The 19,543-nt window shown below is 53.0% G+C and overlaps 1 protein-coding gene across 2 annotated transcripts in view; it reads right to left on the bottom strand.

The window, feature by feature from the left end:
* RAB6B (RAB6B, member RAS oncogene family) overlaps positions 1–19,543 on the bottom strand; it is a 55,866-nt gene that overhangs the window by 21,572 nt on the left and 14,751 nt on the right. The window contains exons 2-3 of one of the 2 annotated variants that reach the window (XM_071222299.1): positions 17,940–18,074; positions 7,623–7,681 (exon numbers count right to left, since the gene is read on the bottom strand). In XM_071222299.1, the coding sequence (XP_071078400.1) occupies positions 7,623–7,681; positions 17,940–17,988 (108 nt within the window). In that variant the 5' untranslated portion in view covers positions 17,989–18,074. The remainder of the gene's footprint in view (positions 1–7,622; positions 7,682–17,939; positions 18,075–19,543) is intronic. The other variant, XM_024565686.4, reaches the window with a different exon arrangement.

Below are 19,543 nucleotides of genomic sequence, written 5' to 3'. Positions count from 1 at the left end.
TAAAGAGGACCAAGACAACATGAGGAGCAGGCTTGACTTTGGGGCCTCTCCTGCCAGTCCGTGATCCCCACGATCCTCCCCTGCCCTGCCCCCCTCAGCCGTGCTGCATGAGTCCCTGTATTGCCTGATGCCCCTCTGAGGAGGCTGGACTGCACCCTACTGTGATTAGATTGCCCCAAACCTGGCAATGCTTACTTATTCCTTTAACATCATTTTGCTTGCAAACGTACTGCTAATGGAAAATGGCAGGTACTTCATTTTATACAAAACATGAGGAACTCAGCAAGCACAGATTTCATAGCCACAGCCACATTTATCTTCTGAAGGTGGCATTAAGCAGTGTCAACAGGGGCTCAGACACATAGTGCAGACTAGTATATTACATGCCTCCCTTTGCACAAAAGCTTTCATTGGCTTAGCAGATCCCCAAGGAAAGATGTTCCCTGAGGCACTTGTTGAAATCGTCTTTGTTATGTGCATTTATTATGAAATATATTTTGCATCCACATTCTGACAAGACACAGTAATAAAGTCTACAGTGGAAATCTGCATGGTAATTTGCATAAATTGACTCAAGACTCTTTTCTCAGGAAGAGATATCATTAAAAGGAGTGTATGTGTGTCTTCTTTTCGTCTTAGCCAAGCCTTAGTCCATGGCTGGGGAAGCATCCTTAAGTGGCAGAATGTAGCTGGGCCTGACGGGCCCTTGACAAAGAAGCTGATGTTTGTGTTCCACACCACCAACCATTAGATGAAAGAAGCAGAGTAAAGTCATGAAAATTAGCATGCAAATGAGGTTGGCAAAACTTAAGGATTCAGACTGGCAAGTAGGTGCTGGGGGTGGAGACAGTGGCCTCTGGAAACATGATGGGCAGGGGCTGTCCTCGCCAGCAGGTAGGTGCTCTGGGGAAGAAGATGCAAGTTCCTGAGGCCACAGTGAAGGTACCCCGGTTCTTCCAGATACCTTTAAGTCCTGGTGGCCACTTTCCCCTTAGTGGAGAGTGGCTTATGCTAATCAACACCCAATTAAATACTTATTGATTGCCCTTCTATTTCCTGACTGTGGTCTGAACCATCAACCAAACAATATACACCTTCCAACTTTAAGGGTTTAAATATCATCAAAATCCCTTCAAAAGCCACAGATACCCATGGGTGTGCGGCCTGAAACTCCAAGAGAGGTCTCCTGTAGGGTCACACATGGATTCAAGTGCACAAGACTTGTCCTTAACAGTCAGGGCAAAAGATGCTCCAGGTGGTGGTCTTTTGAGGTTGTCTAAGAGCTACCTAAGTATAACCTACAAAGTGAATGAGGGAGGATTACTAAAATTTGGGGCAGAGAATTACATCATGGGTCCATGTACCTTATGAAATGTAGCAAGTGCTACTGGGGGACTCACTTGTTATCCAACTCACTCATTATCCATTGGCAACCTCTTACTCCCTGGCACGCTTAGAGACTATGAAGACCATAAAAGCAAACTTCTGCTTTCCCAGCCTCTTTAGAGGCTAAGGATGATGGTGTGACTCATCCTGGCCAATAAGACATAAGCCTCAGTCTGCTGGAGGGAGAGGGTATTCTAGGGAAGCTCTTGCTTTCTTTTCCTGCCTTGGATGCAGAGGTGATATGCGGAGCAGCGACAGCCAGCCTGCATGAAGACGGGAACCCACACAGCAGAAGGCGGAACAGAATGAGCAAGGGCCTGGCATCTGACAGCATCACTGCACAGTTGTGCCACCTCAGGTCTCACCACAACTTCTTGCACCTGGGGAACCAAAACCTTCCTTTGTTTAAACCACCGTTACTCAGCTTTCTGTACTAGGGTGACCATACTCCTAATTTGTATGTACTCATCAAAAGAGAGGGAAAGAAAGGCAGTGGGGAGGAGGGAGGGAAAGATGTCAGAGCAAAGGCAAGTCTTTCCTCCATCCTGGACCAGGTAAATGCTTTACGGGGAGCACTTGGCTGACTGGGAGGGCCCTAGTGCAGGGCTCCCCAACCCCAGGCCAGGCCATGGGTTAGGGACTTGGCTGCACAGCATGAGGCAAGCGACAGGCCAGCAGGCGAAACTTCTTATAGCATTACTGCCTAAGCTCCATCTCCTGTCTCCCCTGCCCCCTTCTGTGAAAAAAACTGTCTTCCACAAAACCGGTCCCTGGTGCCAAAAAGGTTGGGGACCACTGCCCTAGTGGGTCTCTGAGGGCAGAGTCATCCTGCCAAGCTGACCGGCACTCAGGCACATTTCACCCCTGGACTCTGTGCACTGACCTGTTATCTCTTGTCTTACTGTATCTCCTCTTTAAGGAGAAGCACCAGGCAACTCCCCACACCCATCAGAGGGACCCCTTTCTCCTGGTTGTCTCCCCATTGCTGTGGGCTCTGTAAAGGCTCACTCATTTCCTATCAGTGGCCCACCAAGAAAAAGGTGCTCAGCATCTTATCTCCCAAGGCCCCATGCTTTCCCTGTTCCCTGGCCTCAGCAGGGGAGGGGACCAGAGACCAGTGTGCATGAGTGTGTGTTCAAGGAGGATGTTCAGGCTTGACCCATACCCAGGCCCTTTTTCCTTATTGAACCCCTCTTCAGGCCCACCAGCAAAGGCAATGTGGGGCCTTTCAGGTGTGGGGCTTTGGTGCTCAAGCCCAGCAACGCCCAGACTACTGCCCTGGAAACAGTTTAGAGCATCAAACCCCACACAGGACCAAGCACTGCTCTCCACACACTGTGATTCCTCACAAATGCCCCTCCCTGAGACCCTGGGATGTGCTGCTGTGGCCCAGCTGGAGCCCAGCTCCTCTGAAAGGCCAACCCCACACTGTAGGGCTGAATCGTTGGGATAGAGACAGATACTGCTCTGGGGGTTGCAGGGCAGAGGGATGGGCCACTGAGTCGATGACCAGGCCTCAGTAAACCTATTTACTTTTAAATCAACTTACAATGTTACAGAAAGAAACATCTGATCATTTTTAAAAACCTTATGAGAGCCCTGGCCGGTGTTGCTCAGTGGGTTGGAGCATCATCCCATACACCAAGAGGCTGAGGATTCGATTCCCAGTCAGGGCACATGCCTAGGTTGCAGGTTCGATCCCCAGTTTCTCACATTGATGTTTTTCTCTTTCCCCTCCTTCCTCTCTAAGATCAATAAACGTATTTAAGAACAAACAAACAAAAAAACCTTGTGAGAACAAAACAACATGCTGCAGATACGGTCCTGTAGAAGTGGCTTCCCCAGAGGGGCCTGGGAGCCTGGAGGGGTCCATGCTGGGAGGTGACAGGGGAGCAGACCACTCTGAGGCCTAGGCCAGAGAGTGTGGTCCCCAATGGGATCAGACTGGGAGGTGCCAGGGCCCAGGAGGGGGTTGAAGAGCGTCCCCCCAAATTCTGTCCACCTGGGACCTCAGAATGTGATGTTTTTGGAAAAAGGATCTCTGTAGATGTAATTAGTTAAGGATCTTATGATGAAAAGCCACCCTGGGTTCAGGATGGGCCCCTAGATCCAGTGCTCGGCGTCCTTGTGACTAGAGAAGAGGACACAGAGACATGAAGAGGAGGCCACGTGAAGACAGAGGCAGGTGGCAGAGCTCTGCAGCCCCTCACGGGGAGCGCCCGCAGCCCCCGGAAGCTGGGAGCAGCAAGGAAGAACTCTCTCGGAGAGCCTTTGGAGGGAATGTGGCTCTGCCATTCTCGACTCCAGACTTCCCGTCTCCAGAATTGTGAGTGTAATTTCTGTTGTTTTTAGACACTCAGTTTGTGGTAATTTCTATGGCAGCCCCAGGACACTAACAGAGACCCAGCGGGTCAGAGAGGAAAGCCTCATGGAGGGCTGGCAGGCTGCCGAGTGGAGAGAGCTCCTCAGGAAACCCCTCGCCTGTGAGGGCTCGGGGGACTCAGCCATTCTGTTCCCTTCCAGGAGGCTTCATGGGACTTGGAAGTGCCCAGTGCAGGCACAGCTCCAGGGTCCTCAGAAATGCTCCTCCACTCCAGCAGCAGCTGGGCAGGTTCCAGCAGGCTGGGCGCTCTCCTGGGCGCAGCCCATTCGGCTGCTTTCCTAACTTGTGCTATGGTGGATGGTTTAGGAATGGGTCAGTGGTTCCAGCTTTGGCTCTAAGTTTATCTCAATCACTGCTGAGATTTTTAAAATGCTAATGTCTGAGCAGGCCTGTGAATCTCCCAGCCAAATCCCCAGGAGATAATATTAATGTGCAGCCAAGATAGGGGACCCATGAGGGACCCCAGAAGAGTGCTGCTTCCAAATCCTCCCTTCCCACTCCTAGCGGCCACCTGCAGAGGCCTGAGACCACACACTATGGCTGTAGTGCATTTCGAGCAGGCGGCCCCAGGACCAGGCCTGCAGGTGTTTCACTGGCCTACGGGAGGGAGGGGGTCTGGCACTCACAGAGGGTCAAGTATCATCACTGTGCAGGTACCAGAAGGTTTCTTCTACAGCAAATTTTGAAATCAATTTCTTACTTGGTGATTTATACAAGAGAATCGTGGAGTGGATTTAGATGGGGTGATGGGTGGGGTGCCAAGAGGCGAGCAAGATGTGTGGGGAGAAGGGAGGGACAGGCAGGGGGCAGCAGAAGATCTGCTGTCCAGGGCTCCACAGGCTGACAAGGTGGCATGTCCCTAGGGCCTGCCAGGTGGACAGGACCCCCGAGAGGTCTAACAGGGACACCCAGCTCTGCATGGATGGGTCCTCATGGGTCCTCATGCCAGCCTCTCAGGGACCCAGGCATGTTCAACCCCAGGTGGAGGGAGGACTTGCTGACTGCCACCCAGATGAGGCCAAACCCCTCTGCCCTCCATGCAAGGCTGTGGGCGGGGCCAGATTCTGTGGCCAGGTCATTTTCTCCTCCTGTCCCTCCAAACAAGTGAGCACTTGACAAACCTCTGAAGTCAGAATGAGTGAATGAGGGAGGGGACAAGACACAGAGCCAGAGCACACAGGAAGGATGGGAAGGAGGAAGGGGTGACTTGTCCTGGGAACTGTCTGGGCAGCTCAGCTGATCGAGGTGGGGTGGTGGGGGTTCTGGGGGGCTGTACCGGCTGACGGGCAGGATGTTTGTGGGGGGTAATTGGGAGTAGTAACCAGGGGCAACTAGGAACATCCCCCAGAGCCCTTGGAGATCTGTCTGCTTCCCAGATGTCTCTGCCATCATGTTAAGAAAAACAAACAAAATAGCATTTTCCCCCTTTCTATCTCCAGAGAATTCATTAAGATGAGCCTGTGTATGCACAGAATTGGAGCCCCCACCTCCTGGCCTAATTACCATTTTAAAGGGTACTGGGAAAGAAACTCTGCCTGCTGGGAAAAAAAGGCAGAAAAACCTGCAGGGGGGCACCTGCTTCCCTCTGGGCTTTCTCCCCTTCTCCCCACATTGACAGGGGGCCCCTGCAGCCTCTCAGGCAGGTGGGGTCTAAAGCCAAGGCCGAGAGCGCCTCTCCAAGCCATCTTGGTAACAACAGGCACTGACACCAGCCACGGCCACGCCCTGTGCTGGGCTGATGAATGCAGTGGTGGATTCAAGGGGCCGAGGGGTCGTGGCCTCAGCCAAGCCTGGAGCCCATCTGGGAGCCAGAGCACGTGGGAGTTCCTGTAGAGTCAGGAGGCTAAATGAGCCCCTAAGACAACATGCTGGGGACAGGGAGTGATGGAGGGGGTGGGACACAGGCAAACGTGTTCTCTGAGCCTTGATGAGTCAGAAGAACGTTTCACAGAAAAGGAGAAGGAAGGGCATTCCGGCAGCGGCAATACTGTGAGCCCTGGTGCCGAGTTGCGACAGTGTCACAGTGTGGGGAGCAGCAGGCCCGCTGGACTATGGCATGTGGGACAAGCAGTGGGCAATGGGAGGTGACACTGGAGATGGTGGTGGGCCGAGGTTTTGAGGGACTCACACACCACAGGGAGGAGTTGATCCATGCCAAGACCGGTCACTGCAAAGGCCCTACGGTTACCATCCACCACTGCCAAGAGCACCAAGCAGCCCAGAGTCTCACGGTGCTTGCTCATCGGGACACCAGCAAGAGGCATTATAAATATCTTGATGTTCAAAAACATCAAATAATTGAAACACTATCCATGAGATCTCTCTCTCTCTCACAGGCACACACACAGAACACTAAGTCAGACTCCAGAACTGAAGTCTGGTCGACTGGGATCTCAGATGCAGACTGACGCGGCAGAACTCCCCTTACAGGCAGGCGAGGCCTCTGGTGAGGCTGTGGTGGCGCAAAGCCCCGGCCTGGAGAGGACACAACGAAGACGGTGTGGCTGACATCACCATCCCAAAGCCAGCGCCCAGGGCTGTGCACGTCCCCCGGGGCTCCCCTCCAGAGCCTCATGTTCCCACCCTTGCGTCAGTTCTTACCAAGCCCACTAGTGATCTGGCATTTCAGACGAGAGCAGAGGAAGAGCAGGAAGTCAGAGAAGGGCAGTGAGAGGCGCTGTCTACGGGGGCAAAGATGATGCCTGGTTCAGAGGAAGACGGAGAATGAAGACACGGAACTATAATTGGCAGCGAGCAGTGCTCCGCAGCCTCAGCCAACCCAGGAAGGGCTGTGTGTTCTATAAATATCTCTCCTCTGAGGGCCCAGCGACACAAAGATTCCATGACCAGATACATCTGGGACCTCCTGCACGCTACACCCCTTCGGCACAAGGCCATGCACTGATGCAGTAAAGGCCTGAGAAGGTCTGCAGTAGGAAAGCTGACTCCCTTTTATTCCCCAGCATTCCCTAAATCTATGCAAGTACTAAACCTTCCCCCTGCCCTTCTCTCTCAAATAACTCCTACCAATATCCCTCGGAACTAGTACCTCATAGAACCCACTGGCTTAGAAAAATGCATTAGCATTTGTCTCTGATTTAGGGAAGAAGACAATATCTTTTTTTCCTAAAAATAGTTGAAATGATTAAAGTTGATACCTTTTGCAAAAAGCTATAGTTGCAGGGAAAATTCCCTTCCTTGGCACAAACCTCCCACTCATCGGTGGTGTTGGGAAAGTGAAATGTAGTTACTGACCCCCAAGGGTCCAGCCTTTGGGCCACTTGGAGCCATCTCTAGGCCACTGCTTGACCCAAGACCACCCTGGGAGTGAGCAGTCAGAGGTCACTCCATCCAGCCTCCCACCCGTGTAGAGCAGTACAAGCCCATCGCATCAACCTCTCAGTATCTGTGAGTGTGCATGTGTGTGCCTGAGGTCCAGCAAATACGACCATGCTCAAGGAGCAAGTTCTACTCCTGCTCTGTCACCTCCATTATTTCGCATTCTGTCACTCCTCCGCTGTGTGATGACCCACCCATGTAACCAAATACTGTACTGGTCAGACCGGCCCACGAGCAGCAAGATGACACAGACTGAAACGTGGCCTTTCTCTGCTGGGACACATTTCCTTGGTCAAGCTTTGGATCTTCAGAAGGGCTCAGGGTCTGTACTGGGCTGGGGCCCGGGCACACATGGGGAGTCCTTCGAGGTAAAACAAAGGCCCTGGGCCCCAGGAACATCCTGCTCTCCTATCAGGATTAGCAAGCCCCGGAGAGAGGCTGGCGCTGTCTCCAGGCAACTGTCCTGGCTGCAGACAGTGTGGGTCGTGAGGGAACAGGGCACCCAGGACCTCACCTGGTACGTGTTGTCGAAGCTGTCGTACATGAACCTCGTGATCAGAGACGTCTTCCCAACTGTAAAACAAGAAGAGAGGGTTCAGCCTTGGCACCTGAGCTACTTTCCTTTGAACACATTTCACGTGAAGAAAACAGATTTAACAAACCAAACAAGCCCAGAGGGAAAGATGAGATGCGGAAACAGAAGTACAAATAAAAGGCAGACCCGGGAGAGGGACCCAGAGCAAGGTGGCTGAGTCTACACCGGGTAGGCTGCAGGGAGCTCTTGCCTCTCCCTGCCCTGTGATTTCTCGCCACCCAAGTCCAGGTCTTTCTTGACCCACAAGAGCCTAACTGACGCAAGAGCCATACACGAAGAATCAGAGCAAGTGGGTGCAAGGCAGGTGCTCCTCTCACTCCGGCCCACTGGAAATACGGCCTCATCACTGGCCACAGGCTGCGATGGAGGCAGGCTGTTTAGTTCCCGTCCACTCAGCTGGAGACTGCTGAGGACGGTGGCTTTCTAGGGACCCAGGAGGCAGCAGAAGTAGACGGGACATTCCCCAGTGTCCCTCCTGGGCAGGACTACTTTTTGTAGTGTGCCTGACTGTCCAGGTCCTTGCAGGGTGTTTGGCATCACGGGACCCTGCCATCGTGACAACTCCAGACTCCCCACCCCATAGTCACAAATGCCCTCTAAGTGGCCATAACACCCCAGCTGAGAACCGCTGTGACAGCGAAGAGAGCCAGGAAGTCACTTGGGAATCCCAGTAGTGCTACTAATGTCCCAAACTGCAGGGCTTGGCTTCTGACCTAACCTGCGCAGGTCCCCTGGGGCCTGGCAGTGGCAGAAATGCCTACAGTAGCATTTCTATCATCTAGGGGGTGGGGTGGGGAGGAAGGGTGATAAAGGAACATCTGTTAGGCCAGGCCCAGCTCAGGGTGCTTTTCTACACCGAGTCTGCCAAGCCCGGGGAGGCTCAGAGGGACTGGCCCCGCTGATCTCGGCTCGCAGTCCCTTCTGTTCCAGGCTGCCAGAGACAGACGACTGTGGTGGGAAAGCCATGCAGGGGAGCCGGCGCCTGAGAGTTCTCCGTTCTGCCAGTCCCCAATTTCTCGATTCTCGGATGGGGTGTGCGTGGGCTTGGGGCCCGGCGGGGTGGTTAATCAGTGCCGCAACAGAGCAGGGCAACCCAACGGGGCTCCTCTGAGAAAGGTCCTTTTCCGGTTTGGAAGACTCAGTAGTGCACCACAAAACAGACAAGTGTGGCCATCTCCTGACAGCCAACCTTTGTGGAGGAAAGACAACTGTCTTCCAGCCAGAGGGAACATGTGATGGACTGAGTGGGGGGCAAGTGTAGGGGGCTCCATCTTTGACCCGGAATTGGTTAGCTGGATTCAAATCCCAGTTGGGGGTCCTGTTCAGCTGCGTCATTTCGGGGTGGTCTCTGCCCCTCTGGACCTCAACGCCTCACTTAAGAATGGACCTAATAACATCAAAGACTTCACAGGGCTGTGACAGAAATGAGGTAAGGTAATGAAAGTGCCAGGCACAGAGGAAATGCTTAAAACTGGAAGGAGGTAGCGGGTAACTAATAAGCTGAGGCAGTTCTCAGAGTATCGGATTTAAAAAAAATACCACCACCACTATTGCGTCGACCTTGCCCATCGTGTCTCTTCACTCAGTTGTTCCTGATCTGTGTCCTCTGTCATAGAACTGTAATCTTAAGTAGAGCGGTGTCCCGATTTTACAAGTTGTTCAGGTGAATTATGGTACCTGAGGAGGGTCATGGGAGCCCTCGGGTTTGTAGCCAGTTGGTCAGAAGTGTGGCGTCCTTGGGGACCCCACCTGTGGCTGGCATCTGAAGTGGGGGGCAGTCTTGTTGGGGACAATGCCCTTAACCCTGGGGAGTCTGATGCCAGCTCTGGTGGGTGGTGCCGAGGTGGGCTGTGCTGAGCAGCAGGGGTCAGAACAGCCACATTTCTAGGACGACATCTCTGGGGTGAGCACTAATGTACTCAAGGGCTCTTCCAACTTTACCTGTAGACTGTCCTTTGCAAAGCTCCTGATGGGCATTTAATCTACAAAGTGCTTCCCAATTGCTTTAAATCTCCCTTTAAACTTCACATGAAGGTGAGAAGTGGGGGCTCCCCACATAGAAGGGCCTAGCTGGAAACGTCTAAGGGGACCCCAGAGCAAGAAGTGGGACAACACTGAGCCAGCAAGAAGCAGATGAAATTGGAGAGAACACAGCTTCCTCCTTTTCCAAGAGACGACGGAAAGTTACGGCCTCCTCCTCAGGAAGACACACAGAGCCCACTCCCCTGGGTGGTGATATTCCGCATCTCACTCCTGCAGGGAAAGCTCAGGGAGCGGGGTTCCCAACAGGATTTTCCCTGGGGCAGCTGAGCAGACAGGCAGGAGAGACGGGATCACAAAAAGCCACAAAAGAACAGGAGGTTCATGGTGTAGCTGAGAATTGAGAAATCCCTGCAAAGGTTTCTAATGCCACATCACCTCCTCTTCGGATACCAGCCACTGGCAGTGGGCTAGTACTGGCTTGCAGGGTAAAGGGAAAAGTCCCAAGAAAGTCCTAAGAACTGGGGAGGCAGAACAGAGAACTCTCGGGCGCTGGCTCTCCTGCTTTCCCACCACGGTTGTCTGCTTCTGGCAGCCCGGAGCAGACGGGACTGTGAGCCGAGCTCAGCGGGGCCAGTCCCTCTGAGCCTCCCAGAGCCATGGGACTGTGCAGGAGGAACAGGTGTGGGGTCCTGGCTGCAGCCAATATTTTCTGAACATTCCCACAATAACCATCAGGGGCAACAGGTGTATTCACAGGCCGTGTTCCAGGCACACACCAGGGGTTGTGCCAGGCGCAGATTACATGACTCGAGTAAACAGAAGAGTCGGGACACCTGCTGCCTGAAGCTTGCAGGATTCCATGCTTGCAGCAATGCTGTACTGAGCCCCTAGCACCCATCTGTTAAGTCCTCAGCTCTGAAGCAGGTATTCATATCGTCCCCATTTTATACAAGGGGAAATGAGCTGACAGCTACTGGCCCAGGGCCACAGCTGAGTGGGTTCAGGATCAGGCGGCCTGACCAGGAACTGAGCTCCTACTTCTGACCCTTCTTGCCATCTTTGAGTTAAACTGGGTTTCAGGATCCTGCCAGACCTACGGTTATCACTATGGGTGTCATAGAGTTCCTGGGAACAGCCTGTGCAAGCCAAGGCACCTTTTCCTTGGGACCAGCTACAGGTGAGGGCCTCTCCCCACTCAGGTGGTGTGTGGTCCAATCTGGAAGGTCAGAAACTGCAAACTGAGCTGCCCTGTGGGGCACACGGAGGGCTTAGAATACAGGTGGCAAACACGAGGCCCTCGGGCCAAACCAGCCCTCCACCTGTTTTATCCGGCCCGGCACCTTGTTTCTACCAGCAGCAGCGCAGAGCTCTCGCTTAACTATTACTGAGTAGTTCCGCTTATACCATCCTAAAATTACATTCGGCCTTTGAAGGCAACAGCGGGGCTGATACGGACCTTGGTGAAAATGAATTTGACACCCCTAGCTCAGAAAGTGAAGGTGGGAAGGTTTGAACACCTGGGGTCCAGCAACCCAGCTAAGTCCTGGGCTGGACGACCAGATCATTATTGATTTGCTGCAAAAGGGAATTTCTTACTATTCCTCTAGGCCCCTTTTTCTCACTTTTCTTCTTCCCTGCCTCAGAGCATCCCCAAGCCCACCCAATCCAATTTCTAAGGCTGCTGGGATAACATGGCTCGGACCCTTTCTGAACTTGTCGGCTCAGCCTCCCTCCGCTGGCTCATTCGTCCCTGTGGCATGTGTTTGCACTCTTCACTGTGGGCACGTGGTTGGTGTGGCCTGTTCCTGCCCCCAACCTGAACAATTCCAACTGCAGGGCCTCCACCCTGACCCTTGGCCCCAGGACTCCAAGGCAGCACCCATCAGTATGGAGGGAACGGACCAGCTCTCAGAGGAAACCCCAGACACCACCACCTGACACAGATGCAGGAAAGGCGGCTTCCACACTGTCCCTGGGAGGCTCCTGAGGGCCCTGAGACAGAGCTGATTAAAAGGAGCGGCTTGCACACCACTGCCCAGGCTCTAGTCTGGCATCACACAAGGAGCAGAGCTTGTAAAAGGGCCGCCCTGGGCCAGGCTCCTCTCCGCTCTAAAGGGCGGCTGCCCCTTCCTCTCCCCACACCTGAGGAGAAGGTGCTGGCATCTGGAGCCGGTGAGCTTGCACAGCCCATCTACCTGGCCGCTCCCTCAGTCTCACCACAAAGAGCCATCACCTGCCTGGGCACTACCACTGGGCCCTAGCCACGGGGAGACCCGAGAGGGGCCACGGCATTCAGGGGCTCAGACAGGGGCAGGTGTGTGGGAAGGGCAGGAGACGTTCCCCTGAGTCCCTCCTGCCCTCCCGCCAGCCCCTGCCGCCTCTGAGAGAGTGGTCCTTCCACACAGCTCTGTGCTCAAGGTCACACTGTCCTGAGTCCCTTCTTACAACAGTCTGAGACACCAGTACAACGCAGTGGAGCTTTTTCTGAAGGCAAAGATTCAGCTCTACCCGCAGGACTTTATTAAAAATAAGCGGCCAAATCATTATGGAGCTTTTTTTTTTAAATCTCAGCTCACGGCTCAGCAATATTCTTGTAATCTTCTGGTAGTTTAGTCTTACATGATTAAGCAGAGAGATGCATTTTTCATTTCAACCAAATGAGGATGAGAAAATTCATTACTGAGTATTTGTCAGGAACCTCTAGAAAGAAGGAATAGGAACTCGAATTCTTACTGGGCTTCTACTTTGTGCCAGACAAGAAATTCGGTGCTTTACTTAGGGTCCCTCATTGGATCCTCGTCACGATCCAATGAGTGAGTTATTGTCCCCAGTGTCACAGAGCTGACAAGCAGTGGAGCTGGCATGCAAACCCAGATCTGACGCCGAAGTCCATGCCTCATGTATGATGTGCTGGTGGGTAGAAAGGTCCGACCAGCAGCAAAGCACATCACCAAAGGTGGGGGCTCAGGCGGCCAGCCACTCAGGGAGGCCACAGCGAGGAGGCAGGGCAGCTGCCGAGCTGTGGGAAGGTGGGGAGAGAATGGGTATTCCAGGTGGAGGGACCTGTGCGTGCAGGCGCAGAGGCAGGGAGGTCAAGAGTTCGTGAGGACAGACAGGAGGCAATGAGCCAGGATATCGGGGGCTGGGGGCAGGAGCATGTCCAGGAACCATGGGGGACACACTTGGAGGTCTCTACATCTGAGCTTTGTCTCAGGGAACGTGGGGCAGGACCAGATGTGTGAGGAGAGGGCCAAGTGACCACCACTGTTCAAGGAAGCTCCACATGGCCAAAGGGTTGATGTAACCCAAAATCCATCACTGGGGCCAGTTGTGGAGGGAAGGAGGAGGTGGGCCAACAGAGAAGCAGGGCCAGCAGGGCAGAGGCCAGCCAGCCAGGCCACGTTGCCACATCAAGGAGCATGGATTCTCTCCCAAGGGTATGGGGAGCTTCGGAAGGGTCTTAAGCAGAGGGGTGGTGGGGAGAAGTGTGGCACTTTTTACAATGCAGGTCTGTGACGGTGGCAGAAGTGGCACTGTGTGCAACTCCCCAGGCTAGGTAGGAGAGGCAGCATAGCTTCTGTCTGGAGTGCTCGGGCTTCCCGCCCTCTGGAAGCTGTCCCTTCGGCCCAGCCGCATGCTGGGAGGCAGCTCAATGCAGCCTGCACAAGGGAGAGCACAGAGACACACACGGCAGGAGACAGAGGCCCTCCAGCCACAGCTCGCCCCAGGCAGCAGACCCTTGGGCGAGCGAGCCTTCCCGTGAGTCCAGCCTCCAAGCTGCCAGCTGATGCCAAGTGGAAGAGACGTGCTTTCCCCGGCCAGACCTGCCCAAACCACAGATTCCTAAGCAAAGTAAATGTTCTCACTGTCTCGAGCCACTAAGTTTGGGGGATGGTTCGTTACACAGCATTAGGTAACCAGAACACAGCACCGTGCTTTGGGAAGAAAACTTAAGACTTCTAGGGGAGAAATGGCCTATAGGAAAAGACTAGGGGCAGGAGTTCAGCGCCAGATGGCAGATTTTGGTTCAGGCAGAGGCAGTGGGGCTGGTAGAAATGGAGAGCAGAGGAGGGGGACGACAGCCAGCGTCACTGGTCAGATTCAGAGGAGAGTGTGGGACACCTCTCTGTCACCTGGCTTTGTGACTAGCAGACGACAGAACCATTACTGAACCCAAACTGGGGTGCTAAGTATTACTATGGATTCAGGCTGCCCATAGCAGCTTTCTTTAAAATTGTCAGATCAGAGGGGTGTTGGGGGAGGATGGGTGAAAAAGGTGAAGGGATTAAGAGTACAAGCTGGTCACAGATACACACAACAGTGTGGTGATTTTGGGGCGGATGGCGGTGGAGGAGGGTACGGGAGATAAGCGGTAATGGAAAAATACAATTAAAAATAATGTAAAAAGAAGTACAAGTTGGTAGTTACAGAAGAGTCATGGGGATGTAAAGTACAGCATAGGAAATATGGTCAATAATATTATAGTAACAATGGATGGTGTCAGATGGGTACTAGACTCACGGGGTGATCACCTCATAAGTTAGTTACATAAATGTCTAATCACTGGGATGTACACCTGAAACTGATATAATATTGTATGTCAATTGTCATTGAAAATATTATTCTAAAAAAAGAAAAGAAAAAAACTGTGAGACCAAAGCCCCAGCGCCAGCATTCCCGTCAGAAGGAAATCATCATGATTGACAATAATCATTCCATCTCATGAGCTGAGGATCTAAGGTTATTTCCCACGAGTGACATCACCAGGAAAGTTATTTTCTTACCCGCACGTGAGCTGTGGGTCCGGGGGTCTCGCACTCCTATGGGCTGTTCAGATGAGCTCAGCCCCACACACCCCAGAAATTCCACCCCTGCAGGGGGGACTGAATGCTGGCCCTTCGCAATCAGCTACCAGCACCTACCTGGACCTCACTCGTGGGGGCCACTCACTCCACCAGCCTCCCATGACCCCCAGTCCCCACCTCAGTGGCAGGTCCCAGGTAAGTAGGTTTTTGTACATTGGGGTGACTTCTAGCTAGCTGCAGAGGATGTGAGGTCTCCCCACTCAATGAATACCCACTGGGGGCACACTGTGTGCCGGGTCCCTGCTGGGCAGAGCGCACAGTGAGAAATTGGGCGCACCTCTGCGCTCCGGCAGCCCTCGTCCAGTGGAGCTAGATTCAGGTGCAAATACCTCAGACATGAGGCAACTCGGGTGAGGGCTACTAAGAGGCCGACAAGAAGGCATGGTCACCCTCCGATGGAACAGCAGCGGCCCTCGAAGGAGGTGGCGTTTGTAAGGTTCTTGACTGGTGAGAACAGGCATCAGTGAGTGGAACGGTGTGCCCAGGGGGGGCGCTAGACCAAGTCAGCAATGTGAGGCTGAGGCGTCCTCTGCATGCAGCTGTCACTTACCCACACTTCACAACTGCCACATGGGCCCCCGGGCTTGGCTTGTGTCCAGGCCACAGGCTGACAGCTGAGTGGGCCGTGAGCCTTCAGCTTCCCATGCCGACACCGTCTCCCTCTCTGAAGGACCCCTCTCTGCCCTGTCATCTCCTTGGTGGGTGTGGGTGGGGGTGGAGAGATTGTCGTGACAGCCAGAAATGGAGCAGAGTGTGAGGCAGAGAAGAAATGAGCTGGAGACTTCGTGGGGGTCTGCCAAGACCTGGCAGAGTGTGTGCCACCCATGAGGTAGCCCCTTTGCCAAGCCAAGCCAGGACCTACACCCACTATCTGCTCTCGGCCACACGTTCCCCTTTACCACCCACACCAGCTCCAGGGCACTGCGGGACAGTGGGGTCCTGCCTGGTCCTCCTTGGGGTCACAGAATTAGGCTCAGAGTGGAAGGCAGGAAAGACCTGGCAGAACTCACTGCCATTTCTAGGCCACCCTGGTGGGCTGCCCACCACTTAAATGCCTGGGAAAGGGTCTCTATATCCTTGGCCCATGGTTTCTAGGTCAGAGAATGTCTGGGGTTGTCAGAAGGGGCCCCTCACAGCTAAAAAGGCAATGTGCTCCCTCAGGCCAGCAACTGTGGGCTGGCTGACTCAGTTGTCCCATCAGCTCAGCTTGCAAAACACAGCCGGGAAATGAGGTGTGAGTGCTGGGAAGGGCTGCCTGCCTGGGGGCTCAGCCCTGGCCCTGCAGCTGGGAAGGAAGCCACACCATCCTGGCCCAGCTTCCCGTTCCACAGGGGCTTCAGGAGAGGGCTCCACCATGGCCCTGCAAACCTTTGCCCACAAAGACCCCCATTACTGGCCTTACCAGGGGGTGCACAGCCCCCAGGCCCTGTGGTAACCAGAATGGGTGGAGACATCAGCGACATCTACCTGATCTTCGTTTTCTTTTGTTCTGTTTTCACAAAACAGGAAATCCAGCCCCAGCCTTCCTGCAGGCTGAACAAGCATGGGGTGCTTGGACGCTGGGCTCCCCCCTCCACATGCACCCTGCCACCCAGTGGGTAGAAAGGCGGCTCCAGACCAGGGCTCTGCCAGCTCCTACCTGAGCCCTGAGGGGACCGCCTGGCTCACTGCAGGCTAAATGAGGAAACGCACGAAAAATCCCATTTCAAAGTGTTCCCCAAAAGACTCAGACAGTAATTAAGAAATATGCAAAGCTCTTCATTGGACACTTTAATTAAGTGTGTTAATTCCCTCTGCCAGAGGATGCTCAGCCACCTGGGCCTCACCAAGGGACTCTGGAAAGAAAAAACAGAGGAGGGAGGAGGGGAAGAAGGGGCAGGAGGGACCACAGGACAGAGGTGGCTGGGCTGGCCCAGGCCCTTTCTCCTGCTCCAGTTGGGAGGTGATCCACTGCTGATCCTCGCGCTCCCCCACTGTCCTCTACCTGTCCCATTTCCTCTGTCCAAGCCCAGGGAGCCCAGGACAGCCTGCCCTGAGTCAGGGCTCTAGGGTGTCATCCACTCCTCCCAACCCACCTGCTGGAAAAGAGAAAGCCTGGGGTGCCGGGGGAAGTTCTGGCGTCAGAGATGTCCCTGGCTGGTTACAGACCTTGGACCTGACACAGCCCCCACTCAGGGGCTCAGCTTCCCATTAGTGTGAGAAGGAGCAGGACGAGTGAGTCCTACAGAATCCCACCTGCTGCAGCCACATAGAAAGGATGAGGACAGAAGAAGGCAGGCAAAGGAAAGTGAAGGTCCTTGTGACCCAGGAAAGCTCGGGCTCCAGGTGGGCAGCTTTCTTAGTGTCTTTGAACTCGCAGGACACTCCCAGGGCTGTCCGTCCTCCACTCCATTCACTCCTCCTGAACACTGTAACAGCCCTGTGGTTTCCAGGGACAGGGAAGCCTGCCAGGGCGCCACGTGGTAAGTGGGCTGGGGCCTTGGGGGTTCAGCCTCAGTTGCCCTTCCTGCACTGATGCCCTGACTCCCCTCCTGCTTCTTCCCCCAGAGGTGTTGCCTTTGGCAGAAAGCAGCCAGTTCCAAGGAAACAGGTGGCCAGCGGAGCTGGGCTGGGAGATGCCCCGGCCTCAGATGGCCACACCAGCACCTCTGGTTGCTCCAGGGGAGGCTGGGCTACGTCTCCTTTTGCTTGAGGGAGAGCTCTCATCTTTGCTTTTCCCCTTTGCCTCTCCAGCGTTCCTTCACTTTCCAAAGCCCCCAGGCCCAGCTGTGGTCTGGCCTTGGCCTCAGCCCCTGCCTCCCCCAGAAGCCCATGACACCGCAAATCATCCCTGCCCAGCCCACACCAGGCGCTTCTAAGAAAGTCTATACCTGACCTGAGATTTCCTCTCCCCCCACCCCCCTGCCCCCCGCCCACAGCAGACCCTCCTCAATTATTGCTCTATATATTAACTGTCTACGCCAATCAGCTGGATAGAGAAAGCAGATTTCCCTTGTTTACAATTGAGAATTTTGAGATAGGTAAAAGGCAAAGGAGAAGTAAGCTAAAAAGAGAAGGCTGGAGCAAAAACTTTGTTCACAGGAGTCTACCTTGCGTCATTTTACTCAAGTCACTGAAGGCAGACTCAGAAACTGCCTGATCTCCCTGGCTGTCAAAGCAGAAAGCAAAAATAAAAGTAATAACACACGACCAACTATAGTATTCACAGCACTTGTGAGATAAAACCAAACTAGTTGCTGGGCTTTTTATCAGAGTTGAGGAGCAGGAAGTTCTTGACAAGAGTCTAGAGTGCAGAAATCATGTGGCCACTTAAAGGGCAACTTTCCATGTTTCTATAACCAACTGGATGCACATCACTGAGGAAGATCAAGGGCGCTAACACCCCCACCTGAGTCTATGTTCAGAGGCCGGGGGCCAGACCGATGTGCCCATTTCATCAATAGATGATGAAATGAAGAACCAAGGGCCCAGATTTCAGCTTCTGATCAAGACGGAGTAACAAGGGCCAGATGTATCCTCTCACCTGAAAGAACCAAAGACAGACAAAATATATAAAATAATGATTTTCAAGATACTGGACAGCAGGCACTGAAGGACAATGGCCCCTAAGAGGCATGAAACAAGGTAAGCCCCCCAACTGCCCCCAAATTGTTTCCTTGAGAAATTTTCAGGCCGCAGCATAGGGAGGGGGAGCCAGGTGGAACCCGGTGTACTCCCTGAGTTCAGCTGAGAGTCTGGAGTTCCCAAGACTGAGCACCAGAGAGGAGGGAGATACACAGAGAGAGAACCCCAGCGGTCTGCAAAGGGGCACCTTCAAGTCTTCCGCTGAGGACTGATGAGTAAATGTGTGTAAGGAAACTACTCAAGACTGGGAAAGAGCCACTAAAACGGATTAAAGGAAGCAGTGCCTGGCATCCGCACAGGGCTTGGGAGGGTGCCGGTCCGCACTTGTTTCCACGGTGGAAAGCTTCGTCAAACCCAGGACATTGGGCAGTGGAGTCGGGGGGGCTGTGCCTCAACAGTGAGTGGCAATTAGCCCCAGACTGAACATCGCCCTGGTCTCAGCTAACATATCTTGAGTATATTTACAGGAATACAAAAACTACCCAGTTTACAACATGGCTACAGTTACAGTGGCTGGTACCCAATCAGAAAATTATTAGGCATGCAAAGAAACAGTGAAATATACCCCTAGAGAGGAGAAACACATCATCAACTGAAACCAACCCAAAACTGACACAGATGTTAGAAATAGCAATGACATTTTAAAAGAAGGTATTCAAACTGTACTTGGTATGTTCAAAAAGTTAAACAGTAATGTGGAAAATATTAAAAAGGACATGACTCAAAACTTCTGGAGATAAAAAAAATACGAGGTATGGGATAAAAAATACACTGATGGGATTAACAATAGATGAGACACTGCAGAAGAAAGTGTCAGTAAACTTGAAACACCCAGAAGAAGAATAAAAATAAATAATTGGAACACCAGTGAGTTGTGAGATGACGTCAAATGGCCTAACATACGTGAATTGGAGACCTCAAAGGATTAGGGAGGGCAACAGAAAAATATACTTGAAGAAGTAAAGTTACTGAAAATATTCCACATTTGAGGAAACTATATACTTACAGATCCAAAAAGCTCAATGAACATTAAAGACACCAAACCAAGTCACATCATAAACAATTTGCACAGAATCAACAATTACGAGAAAAATCACAAAAGTAGCCGGGAGGGGGTGCGGGGGGCGGGGGGGGAGGCACATTATGTACAGGGAAACAATGATAAAGAGACAGCAATTTCTCCTCAGAAACAATGCAAGCAGGAAAACAGGGGGCACATCTGCAAAGTACTGAAGGGAACACTTACTTTCCTAGAATTCAATAGCTCTCAGATATATAACACATAACATCTTGCAAAAACCAGGAAGAAATACTTTGCAAACACACAAGGCTGACTGACGTTCTCGCCAGCACACGCTCACGACGAGA

This window comes from Desmodus rotundus, chromosome 8 (assembly GCF_022682495.2).
Source record: "Desmodus rotundus isolate HL8 chromosome 8, HLdesRot8A.1, whole genome shotgun sequence".
NCBI classification, from domain to species: Eukaryota; Metazoa; Chordata; class Mammalia; order Chiroptera; family Phyllostomidae; genus Desmodus; species Desmodus rotundus.
This window is presented reverse-complemented; position numbering and strand designations above follow the sequence as displayed.